This window comes from Eubalaena glacialis, chromosome 15 (assembly GCF_028564815.1).
Source record: "Eubalaena glacialis isolate mEubGla1 chromosome 15, mEubGla1.1.hap2.+ XY, whole genome shotgun sequence".
Classification (NCBI taxonomy): domain Eukaryota; kingdom Metazoa; phylum Chordata; class Mammalia; order Artiodactyla; family Balaenidae; genus Eubalaena; species Eubalaena glacialis.
In genome coordinates, this window is record NC_083730.1 from 8,185,051 (window position 1) to 8,207,647 (window position 22,597).

The 22,597-nt window shown below is 38.4% G+C and overlaps 1 protein-coding gene across 2 annotated transcripts in view; it reads right to left on the reverse strand.

The window, feature by feature from the left end:
* DOK6 (docking protein 6) overlaps positions 1–22,597 on the reverse strand; it is a 404,328-nt gene that overhangs the window by 42,152 nt on the left and 339,579 nt on the right. For both annotated transcript variants that reach the window (XM_061169746.1, XM_061169747.1), the window contains exon 7: positions 21,874–21,991. In XM_061169746.1, coding sequence (XP_061025729.1) covers positions 21,874–21,991 — 118 coding nt within the window. The remainder of the gene's footprint in view (positions 1–21,873; positions 21,992–22,597) is intronic.

Sequence of the window (22,597 nt, forward strand, 5' to 3'; positions counted from 1 at the left end):
AATAATTTAGTTTCTTAAAAATTTTAGTTACATCACACACACACACACACACATGCACTCACACACACATCTGACCAAATATAATGGTCACACATCCACTGTTTAGAGTGTGTTTTGTGAAAACTTAGGGAGCTATACCAATGTAAGGCAAGCATTTTTAGAATGGAAAAATTAAAATGGAACAAAAGAAAACTAAAAGATAGGTCCTATAAGATTACATGGCTTACTTGAAAAACCAGATTTTATATATATATAATACGTATAATATATATATAATGTATTATTTGACAAACATTTAATAATTTACATAAACCCTATTGATAAATACTGTATAATTACTCGAGTGAAAGAAGGGATTCAGAATCAGGAGGGTGAAAGTTATACTGCCTTAATTTTTCACAACTGTCACATTCACTTGGACTTTTATGATCATGTTTGTAAACAAAATATATGGGCTTGGGTTTTATTTGGCAGATTTTTTTAAAATAGCAAAACATTATTTACCTTTAAGAACTACATTAAATGTTGCTACTTCCTGTTTTAAGGAGATGTTTATTGGGCATGCCAACGTGGTTAAAGTGAGGTGAAGTGAGGGACTCTATTGTAGTATAATGAGTCACATTATTTCTAGACGTTAGTTATCCGTAGGAAAACATTTCCATTATTTCATGAGATAGCCTCGCCAGAAGTGAAAACACAGGGAAGAAAAAGCAATTTTTTACACTCCTAATTTACAAATTGGGACATATTACCAAAGTAAATGAGACTGCTATTTCCGATCAAGTAGTCCGCCTTCATCACCTGGCAGCGACTCTGTTACTGACATGGGTACGTTTAGGAGGCATTATGATCACAATTTACACATTCTGACTGCACATGGCGTGGAATTTTATGCCAACCCCTTTTGCCAGTGTTCCAAATGATCAGTTAGGACCCCTTGGACAGCTTTATTCACTGTTTAAGTGCCAAGTTTAAATGGATCATATGCTTAACATTACTTTAATGTTGGCATTTCTACCTACTCCTTAATTTGTTATTTGCAGAACATTGGAAACTTCTGTTCTACTCCTCTGTTCCTCTACACTATGTAAATGGAACTGAGGCCTCTAATTTCTTCTCATTACAAGGAGCCCATTTATGCTTATAAGTTGTGTCCACCCTCCACAGGAAATCAGTCATTACTCTGTGTTTCTGAACTATGCAGTTTGGGTGAGTGAGAGAAGGGCCTGGGGGAGTTCTAGATTCCTGCTGATACTGGCACACGTACACTGCTAGTGTGTGGTTCTGCTCCCTTGGTGGTGGTTTGTTTAAATTGCTTTGTGAAGAGAATTCCACGGCACTCATTTCAATTCAGGAGAGACCCAGATTACCTTCAGTTATTCCAAAACTCGTTAGCACTTTGGAGTAGAGAAAATAGAAGTACAAGACAAAGGATTGATGTTTTGAGATTTGAGGGGTCCAGACAAAGGTCCTCTCCCATTTAACCCATGTCCCTTTAGTGGGTCCAGGAGGGCTGTGCCATTGGAGGATTTCAAAATATCCTAGAGGTTCCTGGTGACTCGGCAGTTTCTTCAGAAACACTCTTATGGATGCTAAGCATCCGTTAATGCAATAAGTAAATGAGAACCAGGGTATGGATGCCCTCAGAAGCAAGTTTAGCTCTGAGGCTGAATGTATTTAATCTAAAATGCACGTGGATTGAAAAGGGAGGAGAATAGAGATGATAATGTTTAAAGGTAAGACTTTAGAGAGATTTTGCTCTTTTATTGGGCTGATTTGGGTTTTTCCCCAGAGCCTGTAGGCACCCAGATGCCCTCACCTCTGCTCATGTGGCCGCCTTCTGCAGAAGAGTTTGAGAACAGGTCCTGAATGATACTGGAACCACTTTTCAACTGGAGGTCAGTGAGCAGCATAGCCCAGATTCCCACTTCCAGCAATGATGGAGGAATGGGCTAAATTTACTTCTTGATTATAAACAGCTATAAAAAGTAGATACACTGTATAAAACAATTGATTTTGGACAACAGGCAGCTCAAGACTGTGACCCCGGGCAGAAGTAAAACCTGCGAGGCCCCCTGTGAATCTTCGTCTCTGCACGTCGATTCCACTGTCTCTCTCACCTCCAGAGGTGGACCAGGGCAGGAACATGAATGGAGGCCCACAGCCCCCCTCTCTAAATAGTTAAAGGTTATGAATAAAGCTAATACGCTGTCAAAGGAAAGATGCTGTACCCCCCCCCCCCCATTTTAATATACATCATTACGACAAAAGAAAAGTATGTTGATCTTGCTGCTGGTTACAAAGGTATTTTCAGTTTGAGAAAATCATCAAGTCGTATGTTAGGATCCATGTAGTTTTCTAATTAGGTTGATTCATATGAAATTGCTTTTGGGCTGCAAAAATGGTGATCACGCAAATAAAAATTTAAAGTATTTTAAAAAATGGTGATCACATGGTTCAACTTTGTGTATATATGGTTTTTATAAGAATAAATGTCTGCAAAGTATCAAAGTTTACTGAATTTAATGATTGAAATCATCCCAAGTATTTTTTAACACAATGTAATGAAATTAGGTATCAATAAGGTAATGAAAATGGGAAAATTTACAAACATGAAGACACTAATGTACTCTTAAGGAGAGTGGGAATGAATAACAAGCTTGTTTTTTTAAATTGTTTATGACCTATTGTGATATGTTTTTTAAAATAGAAATGGTTTAATGAAACACAACTTGATCTTTCATCCTGGTACAGCTAGCTTCTAAGATACTTTCTTCAGGGAGATGGATGAAGCTTTAGAAAATCTTAGAACACATGAAATTTCCAGATAGCTCTAGATTTAAAAAAATTCTCTAGCCATTGACAGGAAAAGAGGAGCTCACTTCTTCAAAATGTCTATTCTTTCTGTAGTCTCTATGTGCATTTGTTCTCTCTGTAATACCTCCTTTTTTCCCATAGTAATTAAGATGCTTTATTAACTCTGGACCATAATAAAACTGCTATATTATTCTTTCTGATCTCTTATTCATCCTAAGCGACTTCCATATCACAAATGTGAATAATAGACTGCCCAATTCTGGAAAGAACTCTATTTCTCTAATGAAATCTTTCTCTCCGGTTAGAAAATACGTAATTTTAATTATTTATAACAAAGTTTTCTTTCAAAGGTAAATACCATGTCAAGGCAGTCGTTTAGATGAAAAGGTCATTTTTACTTTGATAAGTTTGCTTGTGACAGAGGCAATGTCACCATTCTAGAAATTTATGTTCCAAACTATTTTATTTGTATAAATTGACAGGATGATTTCAATCACATTTATCTGTAAAATTCAATTAAAGTGACCATTATTATTAATATATAATCCCAGGTATTACCACGTTAAGTGCACTTTTTTCTTTTTTTTTTTGTTTTGAATGTTTGTTTTAATCAAACAAGGAACATTATTACAATAGTAAATTTAAGAACTATATAGGACACTATCCTAGTGCACTTTTTAGCCTAGCTTCTCCATCTGTAATGGAGTCATTTATTTGTAGAATACAAAAATATCTATTCAGTTACAGTGGTAATGGAGTATTTTTCATAAATTTTACCTATATTGTAGTTTTGCCTTCTCTGCATAATCATATGTTTAGGTGATAAGTAAATCATGACATCAATAACATTTATTTCTTATCACATAAAACATATCTCTGATTAACACTGATGATAAAACTAGAGCTAGTTTATTTCAAGCCAGGGATAATTTTCCCAGTAAAAGTATCCTGTGAACAGAGGGTGAGTGATGGCTTACATAACCAAGGGTATATTTTCTTCAAGAAATCTAGGCAGTGTCACAGGAGAAAATGTCAACAGTCAAGCTTACCCACTGAGACTATACTCCTCCTTTGGAAAACACTTCTTATTTTTATAGCACTAAAGAAAACATTCTCCCATTTAATAGTGCAAATTATTTAAGTTAAGGAAAATCTTCTGACATCCTCCTCTGAACATTCTGAAGAGGACAAGCAAATGATCAGTTGGAATTCGGAAACTATTCTCAAAGTATTTTCTCTTGTTAGCTGGAAGTGTTTGCAGGTATAGCAAAGACACAGTGCACACCGTAATATTTCCAGCAGACGGCCATCTGTCACATGAACAGAGAAATCCATGGAAACCTCACTAGGCTAAATTAATTCAAAAAGAGTCATGTACCACAGTGTTCACTGCAGCATTATTTACAATAGGCAGGACATGGAAGCAACCTAAGTGTCCATCGACAGATGAATGGATAAAGAAGATGTGGCACATACATACAATGGAATATTACTCAGCCATTAAAAGAAACGAAATTGAGTTATTTGTAGTGAGGTGGATGGACCTAGAGTCTGTCAGACAGAGTGAAGAAGTAAGAAAGAGAAAACAGGGAGGGGGAAGGGGAAACTGGGATGAAGTGAGAGAGTGGCATTGACATATATACACTACCAAATGTAAAATAGATAGCTAGTGGGAAGCAGCCGCATAGCACAGAGAGATCAGCTCGGTGCTTTGTGACCACCTAGACGGGTGGGATAGGGAGGGAGACGCAATAGGGAGGGAATATGGGGATATATGTATATGTATAGCCGATTGACTGTGTTATACAGCAGAAACTAACACAACAATGTAAAGCAATTATACTCCAATGTTAAAAAAAAAAACAAAACCCTATAGTTACCACATGTGGCTCTACAGTAGACAGACCATGAATATCCACATCTTTGTGGCTACTGAAAAACAAATTGACCCAAAACACAGATCTTTTCTCATCCTATATGCTTTCAGAAACATAAAAACACGATTGCTTGGTTTTCAGTTGAAATCTTGGCTCTATTTTATAATTTTCCCTGACCATGGATTCAATCTTATAATAAACTCTCATACATAGCAGGAGATATTGTTTAATGTTCTGTGCTGTATGTAAACAGATTGTGTCTGCCAAAATTTTTTATTCTATATTACTGACACATAACCTTCATTCCTAATTATAATTTTAGAAATATATGTTCCATATTTAAATACAATTATATATCAATATTAATAAAATATGTATTATATGTATTTCAGAAATTATATATGTTATATATATTTTTTATTTTCTTTAAATGTAAAGGTGGGTCCACATTTTCATGTCCTATTATTTATACAATTATACAATCATTTGTACAATTCAGATTAAAATAAGCTATTTTTTTTTCCCAGTAAACAGGATGCTATCACCGGATTCAGATTATTTTTTACAAAAATGTGAAAATATGAAAAATATGTCAAATGTAGATTCCCAAGATAGAAAAGGTTAAGTTCAGGTTTAAAGGACATTGCAGGAGTTACCAGCCCACTAGCATCATTTACCAAGAAGAAAACCAAGGAAGAGCCTCCTAAATATGAAGTCAAGTGAATTATGGTATAATGGCAGGTTAAACACACACACAGACACAGAGGGAGAGAGGGAAAGAGAGAGAGATGGGGAGAGGGGAAGAGTAGGACAGTGAGAGGGGGAGAGAGAGGGAGAGACAGAGAAGGGGGAATGAAACTGAGCAGGACCCTGTGGGGCTCCTGGGCACAGAAGCCTCTCTGTGTCCCCCGTTTCTTGTTTGTAGGGAATAGCCTCCAGCCTCCATGACCTTCCCTGAGTTCCAAAGGGCATATTTGAACAGTTGCTAATCAGGGAAGGGAGGGGATGCAGAGACAAGGGAGGAACAGCCAAGAAACAATAGTTCAGCCCTGGGGCAGGGTCCTGGTTCCCCCTCAAGGGACACACATAACACTATCTTCAAGCCCTGTACAGAACTAAAACCCCCAACAGATGGATGATGTCAGCATTCTCCATTCCGGATTAAAGGAACCAGAGAAGCCCTTTGATAAGACCACCTGAGGCCAGATTAAAGGAACCACAGAAACTCATCAGATTACCTGAGACCAGATTAAAGGACTGCAGGCCCTGCATACACCCTAATCTTATCAGCAGCCCCACCCTTGAACGGATTGCTGTCAGACTCCTCACTAAATCCCCCTGGTTGGGACACACAGATTTTCAGGGGCACAAGCCTGCTGTGTCCCCCTTTGCCTGGCAAAGCAATAAAACTATTCTTTTCTACTTCACACAAAACTCTGTCTCCGAGATTCGATTCGGCATCTGTGCACAGAGACTGAGTTTTTAGCATCAAGAGGGAGGGAGAGGGATGGGGGGGAGGGAGAGAGGGAGGAGGAGAGGGCGAGGGGAGAAACAGGGACAAGGAGGGGGAGGGAGAGGAGGAAGGGGAGGGGGAGGGAGAGGGAGGGGAAAGGGGGGACAGGAGAGGGAGAGGGAGCCACTGCTAAATCACCTTTCACTTCTAAGTGCTGAGAATACAGATGATCCTTGAACTACACAACGTTGAACAAGTGTGTGTGTCCACTTAGGAGTTTTCAGTAGAATTACCAGGGTTAGTTGAATCCTTGGATGCAGAACTGCAGATACAGAAGACTGACTATAAGTTATACGTGGATTTTCAACTGCGTAGAGGGGTGGTGCCCCTAACCCCTGTGTTGTTCAAGGGTCAACTGTATTTTTAATTTTTATCTTACAAATTAGAGCCAAAATAACTTGGGCTGCATCTTCTCTCTATGGCACAACTTCTATCATCATAAGACAACACAATTACAAGAATTTAATAAATAGCAGCAGAACAACACGGGAATTTCTTGCCAGAAACATATTGCTTTTTGTATAGATAAGATCAGCCCTAAAGACCTTTGTAAGGCACTCTGCTGGGTAGGTACCAGGGAAAGCGAAGGTATTTTCTACTTTGACAACCTAGTGAGCAGGTAGGGGTCTATTTGGAGAAAGATACGATTAATTCACTTTTATCTGGACCTCAAAGTACACATAACAAAGTCACTAGTACAGACAGATGTGGAAAAGACACCAGATGGAAGTGATAGTACTGGGTTGGCCAAAAAGTTTGCTCAGGTTTTTCCGTATGATATGGCAAAACCCGAATGAACTTTTTGGCCAACCCAGTATTACAAAAGAGGGTAAAAATGGGAAAGTACATTCCCACTTGGGACAGTTACATCCCTGGCATAAGATTTATTGAGGGAGAAAATGATGGAAGGATAGGAAAGGGCAGAATATGAAACACCATTACTATTGTTAAAGGAAAGTCTAAGATTACAGTGCCGCAAGGTGGGGTGCCACTCCAGGACCCTTTGTGTGAGGCCCTCTGTCCAGCAAACAACTGATGTCTCTGTCACTGTCTCCGGGCTCTGTCTTTGATCTCAAGGCTGGGCAACTATAAGGCTTACAGATCTTCAGCCCAACACAAGCATGGGGTATTTCTAAGCCAACCTCTTTTTTGAGCACGTACAGAATTCTAAAATAAATACTCCAGGGCCATAGACAATGACTATTCCTCAAATATACACCAGAGAGACAACTTCCCAAATTCATTTGGAAGAATGGGATTTTCTGACAGATGAAAGGATAAGAAGTATAATTTCTCTCACAGAGTTGTGATGCCAGTGAGAACATTCTGTTCTAAAGTCACATACCTTTTATCTTTGAATATATATGTAAAAGACATTATGTCATTTAAAGTTTGGCATTGAATTTCTTTCTTGTATTATGAATATTTAGACATATTAATAAAATGGAGGTTCTAAATTCCCTACCAAACCAATGCAATATAGCAATGCCAATCAAAAATTTCTAGGAACATGCCCAAACTATACTATTCTTCCTGTGTTAAATACAGGCGTTAAAACATAAGTACATGGTTTAAATTCTTAACATAAATTTCTCTCATGTAACCATGCTCCTAAGTTTTAAAATACTGGCTGTTTGAAGTTTGAAGTAACAAACTTTGAGTTAGCATCTGTTATTTATAGGGCAGTGGGGTAAGGGCCAGAACTTCACTGAAGGCCACATCTGGCTTAAATCTACATTAACTCTGCAGTATAATTTTAATGATGCTAATTCCTGATGTTTCTCTTCTTATTCTCCAGTCATTATCAAGTCTCCAGATGTGATGCTCTCTGGCAGACAAAAAAAAAAATAAAGGGGAAAATGTGTGAAATACAATTTTTAAACCTAGAACTAGGGATTGGGTACATTTAGTTGAAGAGCCAGAGGTAGAGATGAGGTTAAAAAAACAGAAGTCAGGAAGAAAAATAAGTGAATTTTTTCCTCTCAAGGTTCTTCTATGTAGTTTATTGTTTGTGAAGTGTAGCTTAATAGGCACATTTCAAGGGAAGTGATATACGGTGAGACACCAGTGAGCCAAATGGTCCTGTGTGTGTGTGTACACGTGTGTACGTATGTGTGTGTATGTGTGCGTGTACGTATGTGTGTGTACGTGTGTGTGCACATGCACATAAATACATGACAATGACAGCTGACCTTCTGTCATGGTTGTATTAACCTTTCTTTGAGCTAATATTTTGTACCATGTTTATTCCCTACTGAGTAAAATGGAATATATGTTTTCCGTAAAAGTTTGAGCCATATAGAACTTACATGTTACCTATTATATTTAGAAAATTGCATGGGGAAGCTTGATGGAGAAAAATCAAGTATAGAGACCAAGTTTCAGGTTTAATTAACTGTGTTAAGCTACACTTCACAAACTATAAACTACATAGAAGAACATTGAGAGGGAAAAAAGTTCACTTATATTAATATTTTTCTTCCTGTCTTCAGTTTTTTGAAATTGAAATTTCAATTTCAGGTTTGAGTTAAAGAGAGTGAAGCGATTTGTTTGAATAAGGCCATTGTTAGATTATACTAATCCTATATAATATCTGGAAACTCTGGGCCTTTTAGTAACAACTTTTATGTGTCTGATAGACCATGATGAAATGGCTGACTGTTACATCTCACACTGAGTTACCTTCAGATTTTTCGTTGTGCTATGTCAGGGGAACTTAATCAACAGTCTGCATCTTGCCTTTCATCTCTGGTCCAGCCATGAAAAAATCAGTTTAGTAATAACGGGCTCAAGCAAAGCTGGTCTACCTGAGGAGAGAGGTTGGGGCCTGGTGGAGGAAGTTCTCAGGTTACTCAGGAGTCAGGGTAAATGAATCAGCAAGAATTGACCTTGGGTGGCAGGGTGGGCTGTGGACACCTCTTCTACACTGAGCTGAATAAAGTCCTTCAGGAATTTTGCAACTCCATGGCCTGAAAAACAGTGTCCCATTTCCCTTGGGCTACATGGACTGAGGGATGTAGGGCTTGGGAGAAGTGGTTCATCTCTTTAGGGGGCAATGTCTTGTTTATACTCACAGATGGAAAGAAAAAAAACAACTGAAGACTTAAGCCTGACATTTTGCCTGACATTCCTTTTTTCATGCATTAAAAACTTACGGTTTGGGGCTTCCCTGGTGGTGCCGCAGGGTTAAGAATCCGCCTGCCAATGCAGGGGACACGGATTCGAGCCCTGGTCCGGGAGGACCCCACATGCCGTGGAGCAACTAAGCCCGTGAGCCACAACTACTGAGCCCTCGCGCCACAACCACCAAGGCCTGCGGGCCTGGGGCCCATGCTCTGCAACAAGAGAAGCCACTGCAATAAGCCCACGCACTGCAACAAAGAGTAGCCACTGCTCGCTGCAAATAGAGAAAGCCCCAAGGGCAGCAACGAAGATCCAGTGCAGCCAAAAATAAAATAAAATAAATAAATAAATTAAAAAATTCTAAAAAGAATGAAACAATAGTATGACTCAATAAAAAAACAAAAAAAAACCAAAAAAAACAGGGTTAGGTTTAGAGTTAGGTTTAGTTTTTCTCAAACTTTAGAAGCTAGAAAACCGTTTCTATATATATTTTTTAAACATCTTTATTGGAGTATAATTGCTTTTCAATGGTGTGTTAGTTTCTGCTAACAAAGTGAATCAGCTATACGTATACACATATCCCCATATCTCCTCCCTCTTGCGTCTCCCTCCCACCCTCCCTGTCCAACTCCTCTAGGTGGTCACAAAGCACCAAGCTGATCTCCCTGTGCTATGAGGTTGCTTCCCACTAGCTATCTATTTTACATTTGGTAGTATATATATGTCCATGCCACTCTCTCACTTCGTCCCAGCTTCCCCTTCCCCCTCCCTATGTCCTCAAGTCTATTCTCTAAGTTTGCGTCATTATTCCTGTCCTGCTCTTAGGTTCTTCATATCAAGTGATCACCATGATCAAGTGGGGTTTATCCCAGGAACGCAACGATTCTTCAATATACGTAAATCAATCAATGTGATACACCATATTAACAAATTGAAGAATAAAAACCATATGATCATCTCAATAGATGCAGAATAAGCTTTCGACAAAATTCAACACCGATTTATGATAAAAACCCTCCAGAAAGTGGGCCTAGAGGGAACTTAGCTCAACATAATATAGGCCATATATGACAAACTCACAGCCAACATCAGCCTCATTGGTGAAAACCTGAAACCATTTTCACTAAGATCAGGATCAAAACAAGTTTGCCCACTCTCACCACTGTTATTCAACATTGTTTTGGAAGTTTTAGCCACAGCAGTCAGAGAAGAAAAAGAAATAAAAGGAATCCAAATGGGAAAAGAGGAAGTAAAGCTGTCACTGTTTGCAGATGACATGATACTATACATAGAGAATCCTAAATATGCTACCAGAAAACTTCTAGAGCTGATCAATGAATTTGGTAAAGTTGCAGGATACAAAATTAATGTACAGAAATCTCTTGCATTCCTGTACACTAATGATGAAAAATCTGAAAGTGAAATTAAAGAAACACTCCCATTTACCCTTGCAACAAAAAGAATAACAGTATGGAGGTTCCTTAAAAAACTAAAAATAGAACTACCATATGACCCAGCAATCCCACTACAGCGCATATACCCTGAGGAAACCATAATTCAAAAACAGTCCTGTACCACAATGTTCATTGCAGCTGTATTTACAGTAGCCAGGGTATGGAAGTAACCTAAATGTCCATCGACAGATGAATGGATAAAGAAGATGTGGCACATATATACAATGGAGTATTACTCAGCCATAAAAAGAAATGAAATTGAGTTATTTGTAGTGAGGTGGATGGACCTACAATCTGCCATACAGAGTGAAGTAAGTCAGAAAGAGAAAAACAAATACCATATGCTAACACATATATATGGAATCTAAAAAAAAAATGGTCATGAAGAACCTAGGGGCAGGATGGGAATAAAGACGCAGACCTACTAGAGAATGGACTTGAGGATGGCGAGGGGGAAGGGTAAGCTGGGGCAAAGTGAGAGATTGGCATGGACATATATACACTACCAAATGTAAAATAGATAGCTAGTGGGAAGCAGCTGCATAGCACAGGGAGGTCAGCTCGGTGCTTTGTCACCACTTAGAGGAGTGGGATAGGGAGGGTGGGAGGGAAGGAGATGCAAGAGGGGAGAGATGTGGGATATATGTATATGTATAGCTGATTCACTGTGTTATAAAGCAGAAACTAACACACCATTGTAAAGCAATTATATTCAAATAAAGTTGTTAAAAAATAACTGTAGTAAGAGAGCATTCTTTGTCTGGGAAAGAAACTTCTTACTGCAAATTTAATATTGACAATGGTTAGTAATTATGGAATCTTTATACCTTATGTGGACGATCTCATTTAAGTGCTGTGATAGATACCATTATCCTCGTTTTAGAGATCAAGAATATGAGGCTTAGAAAGATTAAGTAAATAGCCCAAAGTCACACAACTTAGCAGTGGTAAAGTTAATATTCAAACTCAGGTTTACTTAACTCTGAAACTCCAGATTTTAACCTCTGCAGATAGAGCCTCTTCACAATGACTGAGCCACCCAAGTTTAGCACAGCCTTGGGGATAAAAAATCATTCAAAGTTGCTACCTCAGATCATCCAAACAGAAAATTAATAAGGAAACACAAGCTTTAAATGACACAATAGACCAGATAGATTTAATTACTATTTACGGGGCATTCCATCCCAAAACAGCAGATTACACTTTCTTCTCAGGTGCGCATGGAACATTCTCCAGGATGGATCACATCTTGGGTCACAAATCAAGCCTCAGTAGATTTAAGAAAACTGAAATCATATCAAGCATATTTTCTGACCACAACACTATGAGATTGGAAATCAATTACAGGGAAAAAAACGTAAAAAACACAGACAGATGGAGGCTAAACAATACGTTACTAAATAACCAGGAGATCACTGAAGAAATCAAAGAGGAAATCAAAAAATACCTAGAGACAAATGACAATGAAAACACGACAATCCAAAACCTATGGGATGGAGCAAAAGCAGTTCTAAGAGGGAAGTTTATAGCAATAAAATCCTACCTCAAGAAACAACAAACATCTCAAATAAACAATCTAACCTTACACCTAAAGGAACTAGAGAAAGAAGAACAAACAAAACCCAAAGTTAGCAGAAGGACAGAAATCATAAAGATCAGAGCAGAAATAAGTGAAATAGAAACAAAGAAAACAAGAGCAAAGATCAATAGAGCTAAAAGCTGGTTCTTTGAGAAGATAAACAAAATTGATAAACCATTAGCCAGACTCCTCAAGAAAAAGAGGGAGAGGACTCAAATCAATAAAATTGGAAATGAAAAAGGAGAAGTTACAACAGACACTGCAGAAATACAAAGCATCCTAAGAGACTACTACAAGCAACTCTATGCCAATAAAATGGACAACCTGAAAGAAATGGACAAATTCTTAGAAAGGTATAACCTTCCAAGACTGAACCAGGAAGAAATAGAAAATAGGAACAGACCAAGCACAAGTAATGAAATTGAAACTGTGATGAAAAATCTTCCAACAAACAAAAGTCCAGGACCAGATGGTTTCACAGGTGAATTCTATCAAACATTTAGAGAAGAGCTAACACCCATCCTTCTCAAACTCTTCCAAAAAATTGCAGAGGAAGGAACACTCCCAAACTCATTCTGTGAGGCCACCATCACCCTGATACCAAAACCAGACAAAGATACTACAAAAAAAGAAAATTACAGACCAATATCACTGATGAATATAGATGCAAAAATCCTCAACAAAATTCTAGCAAAAAGAATCCAACAACACACTGAAAGGATCATACACCATGATCAAGTGGGATTTATCCCACAGATGAAAGGATTCTTCAATATATGCAAATCAATCAATGTGATACACCATATTAACAAATTGAAGAAGAAAAACCATATGATCATCTCAATAGATGCAGAAAAAGCTTTTGACAGAAGTCAACACCCATTTATGATAAAAACTCTCCAGAAAGTGGGCATAGAGGGAACCTACCTCAACATAATAAAGGCCAATTATGACAAAGCCACAGCAAACATCATTCTCAATGGTGAAAAACTGAAAGCATTTCCTCTAAGATCAGGAACAAGTCAAGGATGTCCACTCTCACCACTATTATTCAACATAGTTTTGGAAGTCCTAGCCATGGCAATCAGAGAAGAAAAAGAAATAAAAGGAATACAAATTTGAAAAGAAGAAGTAAAACTGTCACTGTTTGCAGATGACATGATACTATACATAGAGAATCCTAAAGGTGCCACGAGAACACTACTAGAGCTAATCCATGAATTTGGTAAAGTTGCAGGATACAAAATTAATGCACAGAAATCTCTTGCATTCCTATATACTAACGACAAAAAATCTGAAAGAGAAATTAAGGAAACACTCCCATTTACCATTGCAACAAAGAGAATAAAATACCTAGGAATAAACCTACCTGAGGAGACAAAAGACATGTATGCAGAAAACTATAAGACAGTGATGAAATAAATTAAAGATGATACAAACAGATGGAGAGATATACCATGTTCTTGGATTGGAAGAATCAACATTGTGAAAATGACTATACTACCCAAGGCAATCTACAGATTCAATGCAATCCCTATCAAACTGCTAACGGCATTTTTCACAGAAGTAGAACAAAAAAATTCACAATTTGTATGGAAACACAAAAGACCCTGAGTAGCCAAAGCAATCTTTAGAAAGAAAAATGGAGCTGGAGGAATCAGGCTCCCTGACTTCAGACTATACTACAAAGCTACAGTAATCAAGACAATATGGTACTGGCACAAAAACAGAAATACAGATCAATGGAACAGGAGAGAAAGCCCAGAGATAAACCCACACACCTATGGTCAACTGATCTATGACAAAGGAGGCAAGGATATACAGTGGAGAAAAGACAGTGTCTTCAATTAGTGGTGCCGGCAAAACTGGACAGCTACATGTAAAAGAATGAAATTAGAACACTCCCTAACACCATACACAAAAATAAACTCAAAATGGATTAGAGACCTAAATGTAAGACCAGACACTATAAAACTCTTAGAGGAAAACATAGGAAGAACACTCTTTGACATAAATCACAGCAAGATCTTTTTTTGATCCACTGCCTAGAGTAATGGAAATAAAAACAAAAATAAACAAATGGGACCTAATGAAACTTAAAAGCTTTTGCAAAGCAAAGGAAATTACTAACAAGACGAAAAGACAACACTCAGAATGGGAGAAAATATTTGCAAACGAATCAATAGGCAATGGATTAATCTCCAAAATATATAAACAGCTCATGCAGCTCAGTATTAAAAAACCAAACAACCCAATTCAAAAATGGGCAGAAGACCTAAATAGACATTTCTCCAAAGAAGACATACAGATGGCCAAGAAGCACATGAAAAGCTGCTCAACATCACTATTAGAGAAATGCAAATCAAAACTACAATGAGGTATCACCTCACACCAGTTCGAATGGGCATCATCAGAAAATCTACAAACAACAAATGCTGGAGAGGGTGTGGAGAAAAGGGAACCCTCTTGCACTGTTGCTGGGAATGTAAATTGATACAGCCACTATGGAGAACAGTATGGAGGTTCCTTAAAAAACTAAAAATAGAATTATCATATGATCCAGCAATCTCACTACTGGGCATATACCCAGAGAAAACCATAATCCAAAAAGACACATGCACCCCAATGTTCATTGCAGCACTATTTACAATAGCCGGGTCATGAAGGCAACCTAAATGCCCATCGACAGACGAATGGATAAAGAAGATGTGGTACATATATACAATGGAATATTACTCAGCCATAAAAAGGAATGAAACTGAGTCATTTGCAGAGACGTTGATGAATCTAGAGACTGTCACAGAGAGTGAAGTAAGTCAGAAAGAGAAAAACAAATATCGTATATCAACGCATATATATGGAACCTAGAAAAATGGTACAGATGAAGCAGTTTGCAGGGCAGAAATAGAGACACAGATGTAGAAAACAAACGTATGGACACCAAGGGGGGAAAGCGGCAGGGGGTGGGGATGGTGGTGTGATGAATTGGGAGATTGGGATTGACATGTATACACTGATGTGTATAAAATGGATGACTAATAAGAACCTGCTGTGTAAAAAAATAAAATAAAATTCAAAAATTAAAAAGAAAAAGGAAAAAGAAAATGTAGATTCACCATAAAAAAAAAAAGTTGCTACCTCACAACCTAGTAGAAGAAACAGGTTTATAAACAAATAGATTGATATGTTAAAGCTATACCTAAATGTCTGGGAGCTTGGAAGAGGGAGTGATGGATGAAAACTGTGGGGTATGAGGGACATTTCACGCTGAGAATATTTGGAGCATTTTTATGGTGTCTATCTTGGGGAAGCAATTGTTTCATTCCTCTCTGAAAACTGATATCCAGGGAGGCACTTTCTGCTTTTGACTTACCCTTCATAAGGTAAGGATATGCAGTACATGTTCATAGAGAAGGTTTGATAGACACGAAGTGTTGATTCTAAAAACCGGCTCATGTTTTAAGGTTTGTTGCCAAATTGCCAGAAGCAGGGTTGGGCCTTATGGAGAACGTGTGATGTATTGGCTGCTGTGGACCCACAGTGACTGATTCACCTGACAACACGTAGATCAAATCCTGGGAAGATGGGAGCGTGAACACGTGCAAGCTCCTTTTTACCACCGGTGCAAATTTCTCTGTGTGTGCGTGTGTGTGTGTGTGTTACTTGCTACTGGAGGCTTTTATTAACTTTGCAATTTGGAAAACATCATATCATGAAAATTTAAAAAGAAGATCTCAATGGAAGCAATTTAAAAACCATGTGAACTTGAAATTAAACAGGCAGTAAAGAAGGACAGAGGGTCAGAGCTGAGCAAAGAGTGAGTAAATCCTTTGATTTACCTCCCTCATCTCCGCCAGAACTCTATTTACCGTTTTCCAAAGGTTATCTCTAATTCTAATTGCCTGTTTGCATCCTGTCCTTCTGAGAAATTGGAGCAGCAGATGCCCTTTCGGTGAACATAACATGCCTTCTGTGTAATCAGGTTGGCTGTTGTGCTGACACCGGGGGTCTGGAGCTAATTACAGATGTACCACGGGCGGAGGGAGCAGACAGTTCAGAGCTGGCATTAGAATATTAATCAGTTTAATGAAAGCAGAACTCCAAAAGTTGTCACCTTCACAAACGGCACCCCCAATCGTCCTTAATTCAAAGAGAGAAGTTGTTCAGGCTGTTCAAAAACAAGTCCCAGCCTATCCCATGTAGATTTGTGTAACAAATAGTCATTAAATGTATCAGGGAAAGTTTAAGGATAACACAGTCTCATAGGGCGGCGCGTGGGGGTCATTTCCAGCTCACATTCTCGATGCCCCCTTCTCATCACTGTAGCTCGTGGAAGAGCTAATCCCGGATGGAAGCATCAGGTGGAGAGGCAGAAACCCAGCATCTCACAGTATCTCCTGTGCTACCAAAGGAAAGACCAGCAGCAGCAAGCGTCTGTGTTCACTAACAACGATCCTAAAGCGAGAAACAGATGCACCAACAAAGTCCCGAGCCTGTGCACGGAGAAAGGCCGCTGGGACCGTGGGGTGGAGTGGTTCCTTTCGCGACACTGGTTGAGAACTGTCCTCAGGGAGAAGAGTGGTCGCGATGCCATCCCCTCCTTGTATCCTTTATAACGCATTTTCTAATACATTTTTGAGTTCATTGAAGACTCACAAGTGCCTCCCGTGAGCGAGCTTTGGTACCACCCATGGTCTTTACTAGTTTGATTTGTCATCTTTAATAAATGCTCTTGTCATCTTCACAAATCCCACTTTAAAGACCCTGCTCTATAGTCCATCATCTAAATAAGTAGAATGGCAATTAAAAGTCAAGGTGAGAGCCTTGAGTAAGAAAAACTCTGACCTCCTTATTGTAAGCAGCTCCTTTGCCCCTTTTCTGTTTCTTCATCCCTGTTTTCCTTAGACCTTAGTCATAAAGATGAGATCATCAGGCAACATTTAACATAGCTCCTAGTTTCTGCTTTTCTAAATATACACAACACCTTACCTAACCTGTTGGTTCCTTTCCTGGATGAGAACGAGTAAGAACAAAGAATTAAGTAGTTAAAGAATGACTGACTCTCTACCCCTAGCTTCTTCCCCTTAGCAAATTTGTGGGTGGACCCTGCGGGGGCAGGTAGACCCCGTGGGCAAGACGCGTCCCAAGGAAGATGGGGAGGAGTCGGCAGGCCTGCACACAGCAGAAAAATGATGAAGAATCTGACCTCCTGCCTTAATGATTAACTGAGATGGTTTCCCCTTTTTCCCTTTAAAAGCTGTCATGGCTGAGCAGAATCTTGGGACCTGGTCTCTGGACATGAGTCCACCATCTCCCCAGATTGCCGGCTTTTCTGAATAAAGTCCGTCCTTCTCTACCGAATCTTGCCTCTCGATTTATTGGCTGTTGAGTGGTCTTTTTCTTTCTTTTCTTTTCTTCCTTCCTTCCTTCTTTCTTTCTCTTTCTTTTTCTTCTTTCCTTCTTTCCCCTTCCTCCCTCCCTTCCTCTCTTCCTCTGTCTCTTTCCTTCTTTCTTTCTGTCTTTTGCTTTTTTTGAGTGTTCCTCATCCTCCCAACACATTTTCTGCTGAAGGCCTTAGAACTAAAATCACAGTTCTATCACTAGTAAAACAAATGATGTGTTTTGAGCATTCACTTTAGAGTCAAGAGTTCAAGATCATGTTTCCTTCCCTTTAACAGTTTATGTTTCCCTGAGTCTAGAGATAACATCTGTAAAATGTGTTGTGACACAAATGTTTTTCATAAATGCAGAAGTTAGAGAAACAAAAATCAAAAATTACTTTCTAATACAAATCCATCATCCCGATAACCCGGTAAAAATCGAGAAAAGGAAAAGTCTTTATTAACGACTTCTCCAGGAAGAGGTGACATAACCCATCACAGCCATTTAGGGATAGAGATTTTAAACAGCAGCTGCCTCGTACTTAGCTAGTGTGTACTTATTAAAGAGTAATCATTCTGCTTTTCAATGTTTTTGACTCCAGAGAGCTAGAGCACACTGGGGAAACCACAACAGCTTGTACTGTCAGAGCGCTGTTCTGGGAGTACCATGGAGAGATCTGATATTGCACCTTTTTCCCAAACATTAGAGTAAACAAAACGCAGGATGTCAGTATTGATATGTCAGTCTTTTACAGTGTATCTTGCCTCTATGGTTATAGACTGGATGACAGAAGTGAATACAGTAAAACCAAGTAAAGTGCAGTTTTGAGGGTGACCGTCAATTGAAGTTATAGGTAAGTCTTTATATGGAATGGATTTGTTTTCACACCAGGAATTTTTTTTCCATTCCAGTACATGTGCTGCTTATTAATGAATTCCAATCTATTAAACTTTAAGCATATAAAACTTTTCCCTCTTTACCTTCTGAATGAAAGCCTGTTGAATTTAATTCATATTGATCTCAGCTTCACAGTTAGAATGTTAACAGCATGGTGAAAAAATTCTAACGATGGATTTTTATTCCTCAATGCTACCTGCAGTTTACTTGACGATATATCACCCAGCAACGCCAGAGTTTTCCTTTGACTCTGGAAGATCAATGATGATAGTTGCTTGACTATGTTCTCCTCTTTGTAAAGAAGAGGTGATGCCACTTCAAGGAGCACAACTGAGGGAGTGAGATGCAAAATAACCACACTTTTAACTGTAGTTTAGTGAAAAAAATGCACTTGTGCATGAAGGGGTGATAAGGTTGTTTCTATTTTGATTTTTCTTGATTCAGTAGTTTATTCTGCCCTAATTCCATGAGGGCAGAGCCTGAGGGGATTACACCCCAGGAGAAACCATGGTCAAAGGCTCTGCCCCTCCACCTCTCTCAGCTCCTCAGCAGAACAAAATAAATCATTGTCAAAGTATCACTAACAAATCTGTATCTATATTGATCTATATATTATCTACCTACCTACAGTCTATTTATCTATCTGTATCTCTCTCTATATGATATAACCATAATATGAGGGGTATACAAAATGGCAAAATGTATTGCTCTAAGAAGTATGCAACACAAAAATAAATGCACAGTACAGTGAAATGTACTCTACATTGAGTATATTCTATATTTATCTGACTTACAGTAATTACCTTAATCAATGCATATTTTTTGTTACATAAAAACAACAACTAACAACCAAAGAAGAATGTGACATTGAGATTGAAGGGGTTCGGAATGAGTCTCCCCAAAATGTGCCACTTTGGCGTGTGGATTATTTTGAGCTGAAGACAATCAAGGTCCAAAAGACTCAGGAAGAACTTTTAACCTCTCACTTAATTGCCTAAAAGAATTTAGACAGGGGGCCTGGCTCAGACACAGAGATAACTTTATCTGAATGCCCGATCTGTGTGGCAGGGCAAACATTTAATTACCAAACATCTGCTCTACTTATTGTCCTGTGACTCACCTTCCTCCCCTTGGAAGCCCCAGGCCCCTGTCCCTTCCCTTAGCTCAGGATGCCATATAAGCCTCAGTTGCCAGACTTGCCTTTGGCTCTCATGGGACTCCCGTATATATAACAAATTTTTTTTCTCCTGTTAATCTAATGTCAATTTAATTATTAGACCAGCCAAAGAACCTGGAAGGTTAGAAGGTAAATTTTTCCTCGCCAACAAGATCATATAAATAAACAGTTCATCGTAATCAATAAGGCATTTGAAACCCTTAACTGGAAATTAATATCTGTGACATAAATCATAGAGAATTCTAATTAGTTATTGATTCTATTTTATTGTGTAAATCAATACTGTCCTCCAACAAGTCTCTGGCAATGTTTTCAGAAATTTAATGCATTCTGGTATTTTTTGTTGGGTGCTTATGACATTATTTCTGAAGTTATCAGTCTAAATCTTAATGCTACCTTCAGAGAAAAGTTTTCTGTATGTTACCGTGAAAACCACAGTCTTTTATTTGCTGGGATTACAGACCGACACCTTGTCAGAACCCAAAGTTTTCAGTACAGTGGTTCCAACCCATTTCCAATTTATTTGTATTAACATCTCGCTTTCTTTTTGCTTAGAAATTTAACTGTTTTTATTCTCTTATTCAAATATTCCATAGTTTTAGTTTTCTTCTACTGAATATCAATATTTACATATATATGTTTATGTTTAAATAAAAACAACCTTACGTTAAAAGCATATTTTCTAATTATTTCTAATCCCTGGAACAAGCAAGATTAACTTTACAAGATCATGACTCGGGCGATTTTAGTGTGTGGTTACTGGCATTTGTGGACAGAAAAAACGGAATGGAAGCACGTCTCCTCTTTCTGACTCATGAAACTGTCAAAGCAGTTCCCCTCCTTTTCTCAATCCTCTAATCCTTCTGCCATTAAAGATTTTCTCATACAAATAAATAATACAGAAAGATAATAATGACCTATTAAATACAGGTGGTCAAGTTGGTGATAAGAGGGTTCATTTAAAATATAAAATGCAATTATCTTCTGTAAGTGACTAACGTGGTTCTGACTGCTTTTCCTTGCAGAATGTATCTTTAATCATTCATTCCCACTCATCAAATCCCATTATTCTAGGTTTGAAACTCTGGCAAGCAAATACTGCTTTAAAAATACACGATTTCAGTTTGCTTGTTACAGAATTTTTTTTTTTTTTGTCAAAACATTTAGTGTTGTTAATATGAGCAAAAGTTAATGTATGAAAAGAAAAATATTCTCAAAGGTTATGATGGCCATTCCTTCACCAGATATTTATTGGGTACCTAGTATGTTCAAGCCTATTATGCTCAAAAAAGGTTTGATGAGTGTTTTCAGCTGTGTTTTTTTAGCCTTATTTTTCTTAGTTCCTGCTTCCTCCTGTCTTGGCCAGCTGTTAGTTTCTTGCAGCTGAATATTTTATCTGAAGGTTAAGTTTATGAATTTAGGACAAAAGGGAAAAAATAGGAAGAGAACCACGGAAACTGAATTCTGCTGCTGTTGATCAAATACCTGCTCTCTGTTCCTCTGATTCATCTGCTAAGCAGTCAGTCAACGCTTTATCATTAGGAAAAATACAGAAGCAACATACTTACACTTGTCTCCTTCTGCCCTGCACCCTCCCATATGGTTTCTATGTCAAGGCTTTGGCTAAACCTTAAAACTATGAGTAGGTTCATGCAGCATTTCATCACAGAGCTGGAAGTCAGCCTCCTGAACTGATATTCAATCCTATTACGGCAACAAGATGCTAAGAAAGAAATCCTTTGTAAAACACAGCATGAAACAGACCCTGGTATTAGCTCCTTTTAGCTTCTGATAATATGTTTTGTATAATGTTTTAGTCAAATTCCTGTGCCAAAGCGGGTCCTCAGCCCTTGGTGATCTTTGGGATAATTTTTATCATGAGTCTATGAAACGATACCTTTAGCAAAGCCACGGTAAATCTCAGAGCTCCCTCTGTGGCCAGTGACAGCTGATAAATGGAAATGGAGGAAAAGCAAGCAATGCAAATACAAAGCAATTTGCATGGCCGCGGTCCACCTGTAGGAAGCTAAAGGCGGTGCTTTACGGTTACTTGCCTTGCAAGCTGTAGATTTCTCCAGCGCTGTTCTGCGGAGTGATGTGATGCCAGTATGCACTGCGAGGAAGAGATACTGATTTGGACAACGTCATTGGTTCAGTCAAGCTTGTCTGAAGCTAAAAGAAAAAGATAATGTGTGTTAGGCTTTATTTAAAATATTAAACTGAAACGTGCTCTTTTAAAAGCTCAGAGTTAAACGTGGGTGACATATGATGGAATCTGTTACAGATTCCTGCATTACCTGCTGTTTCAAGATACCATTTTGGTTTTTTTTGGAGGCGGGTGCGTGGTGCGCCATGTGGCTTGCAGGATCTTAGTTCCCCGACCAGGGATTGAACCTGGGGCCACTGAAATGAAAGCGCTGAATCCTAACCACTGGACTGCCAGGGAACTCCCAAGATATCATTTTAAAAAAAAGGAAAATCATGACTTAAAAAATATGAAATGAACACTTGTAAACAATTAATCTCACTCATTAATTAAGAAGGGAACAAAAAGATGGTAGACTGATTCCAAGGAGAATTCAAAGGGCTTATAGCCGATCAGGAACGCTGGTAGATAGCCACAGCAATAATCAATTACATTCCATCAGACAAGTTTATTTGCATTTCTATAAGCAAGAATTACCTGCATTATTGATACTGTCGGCTTTCTACAATTTATTGAATTGTAAAATAACTCAAAAAATGGAGGTGCAAGCCCTTTCAAAAACAGATACCCCC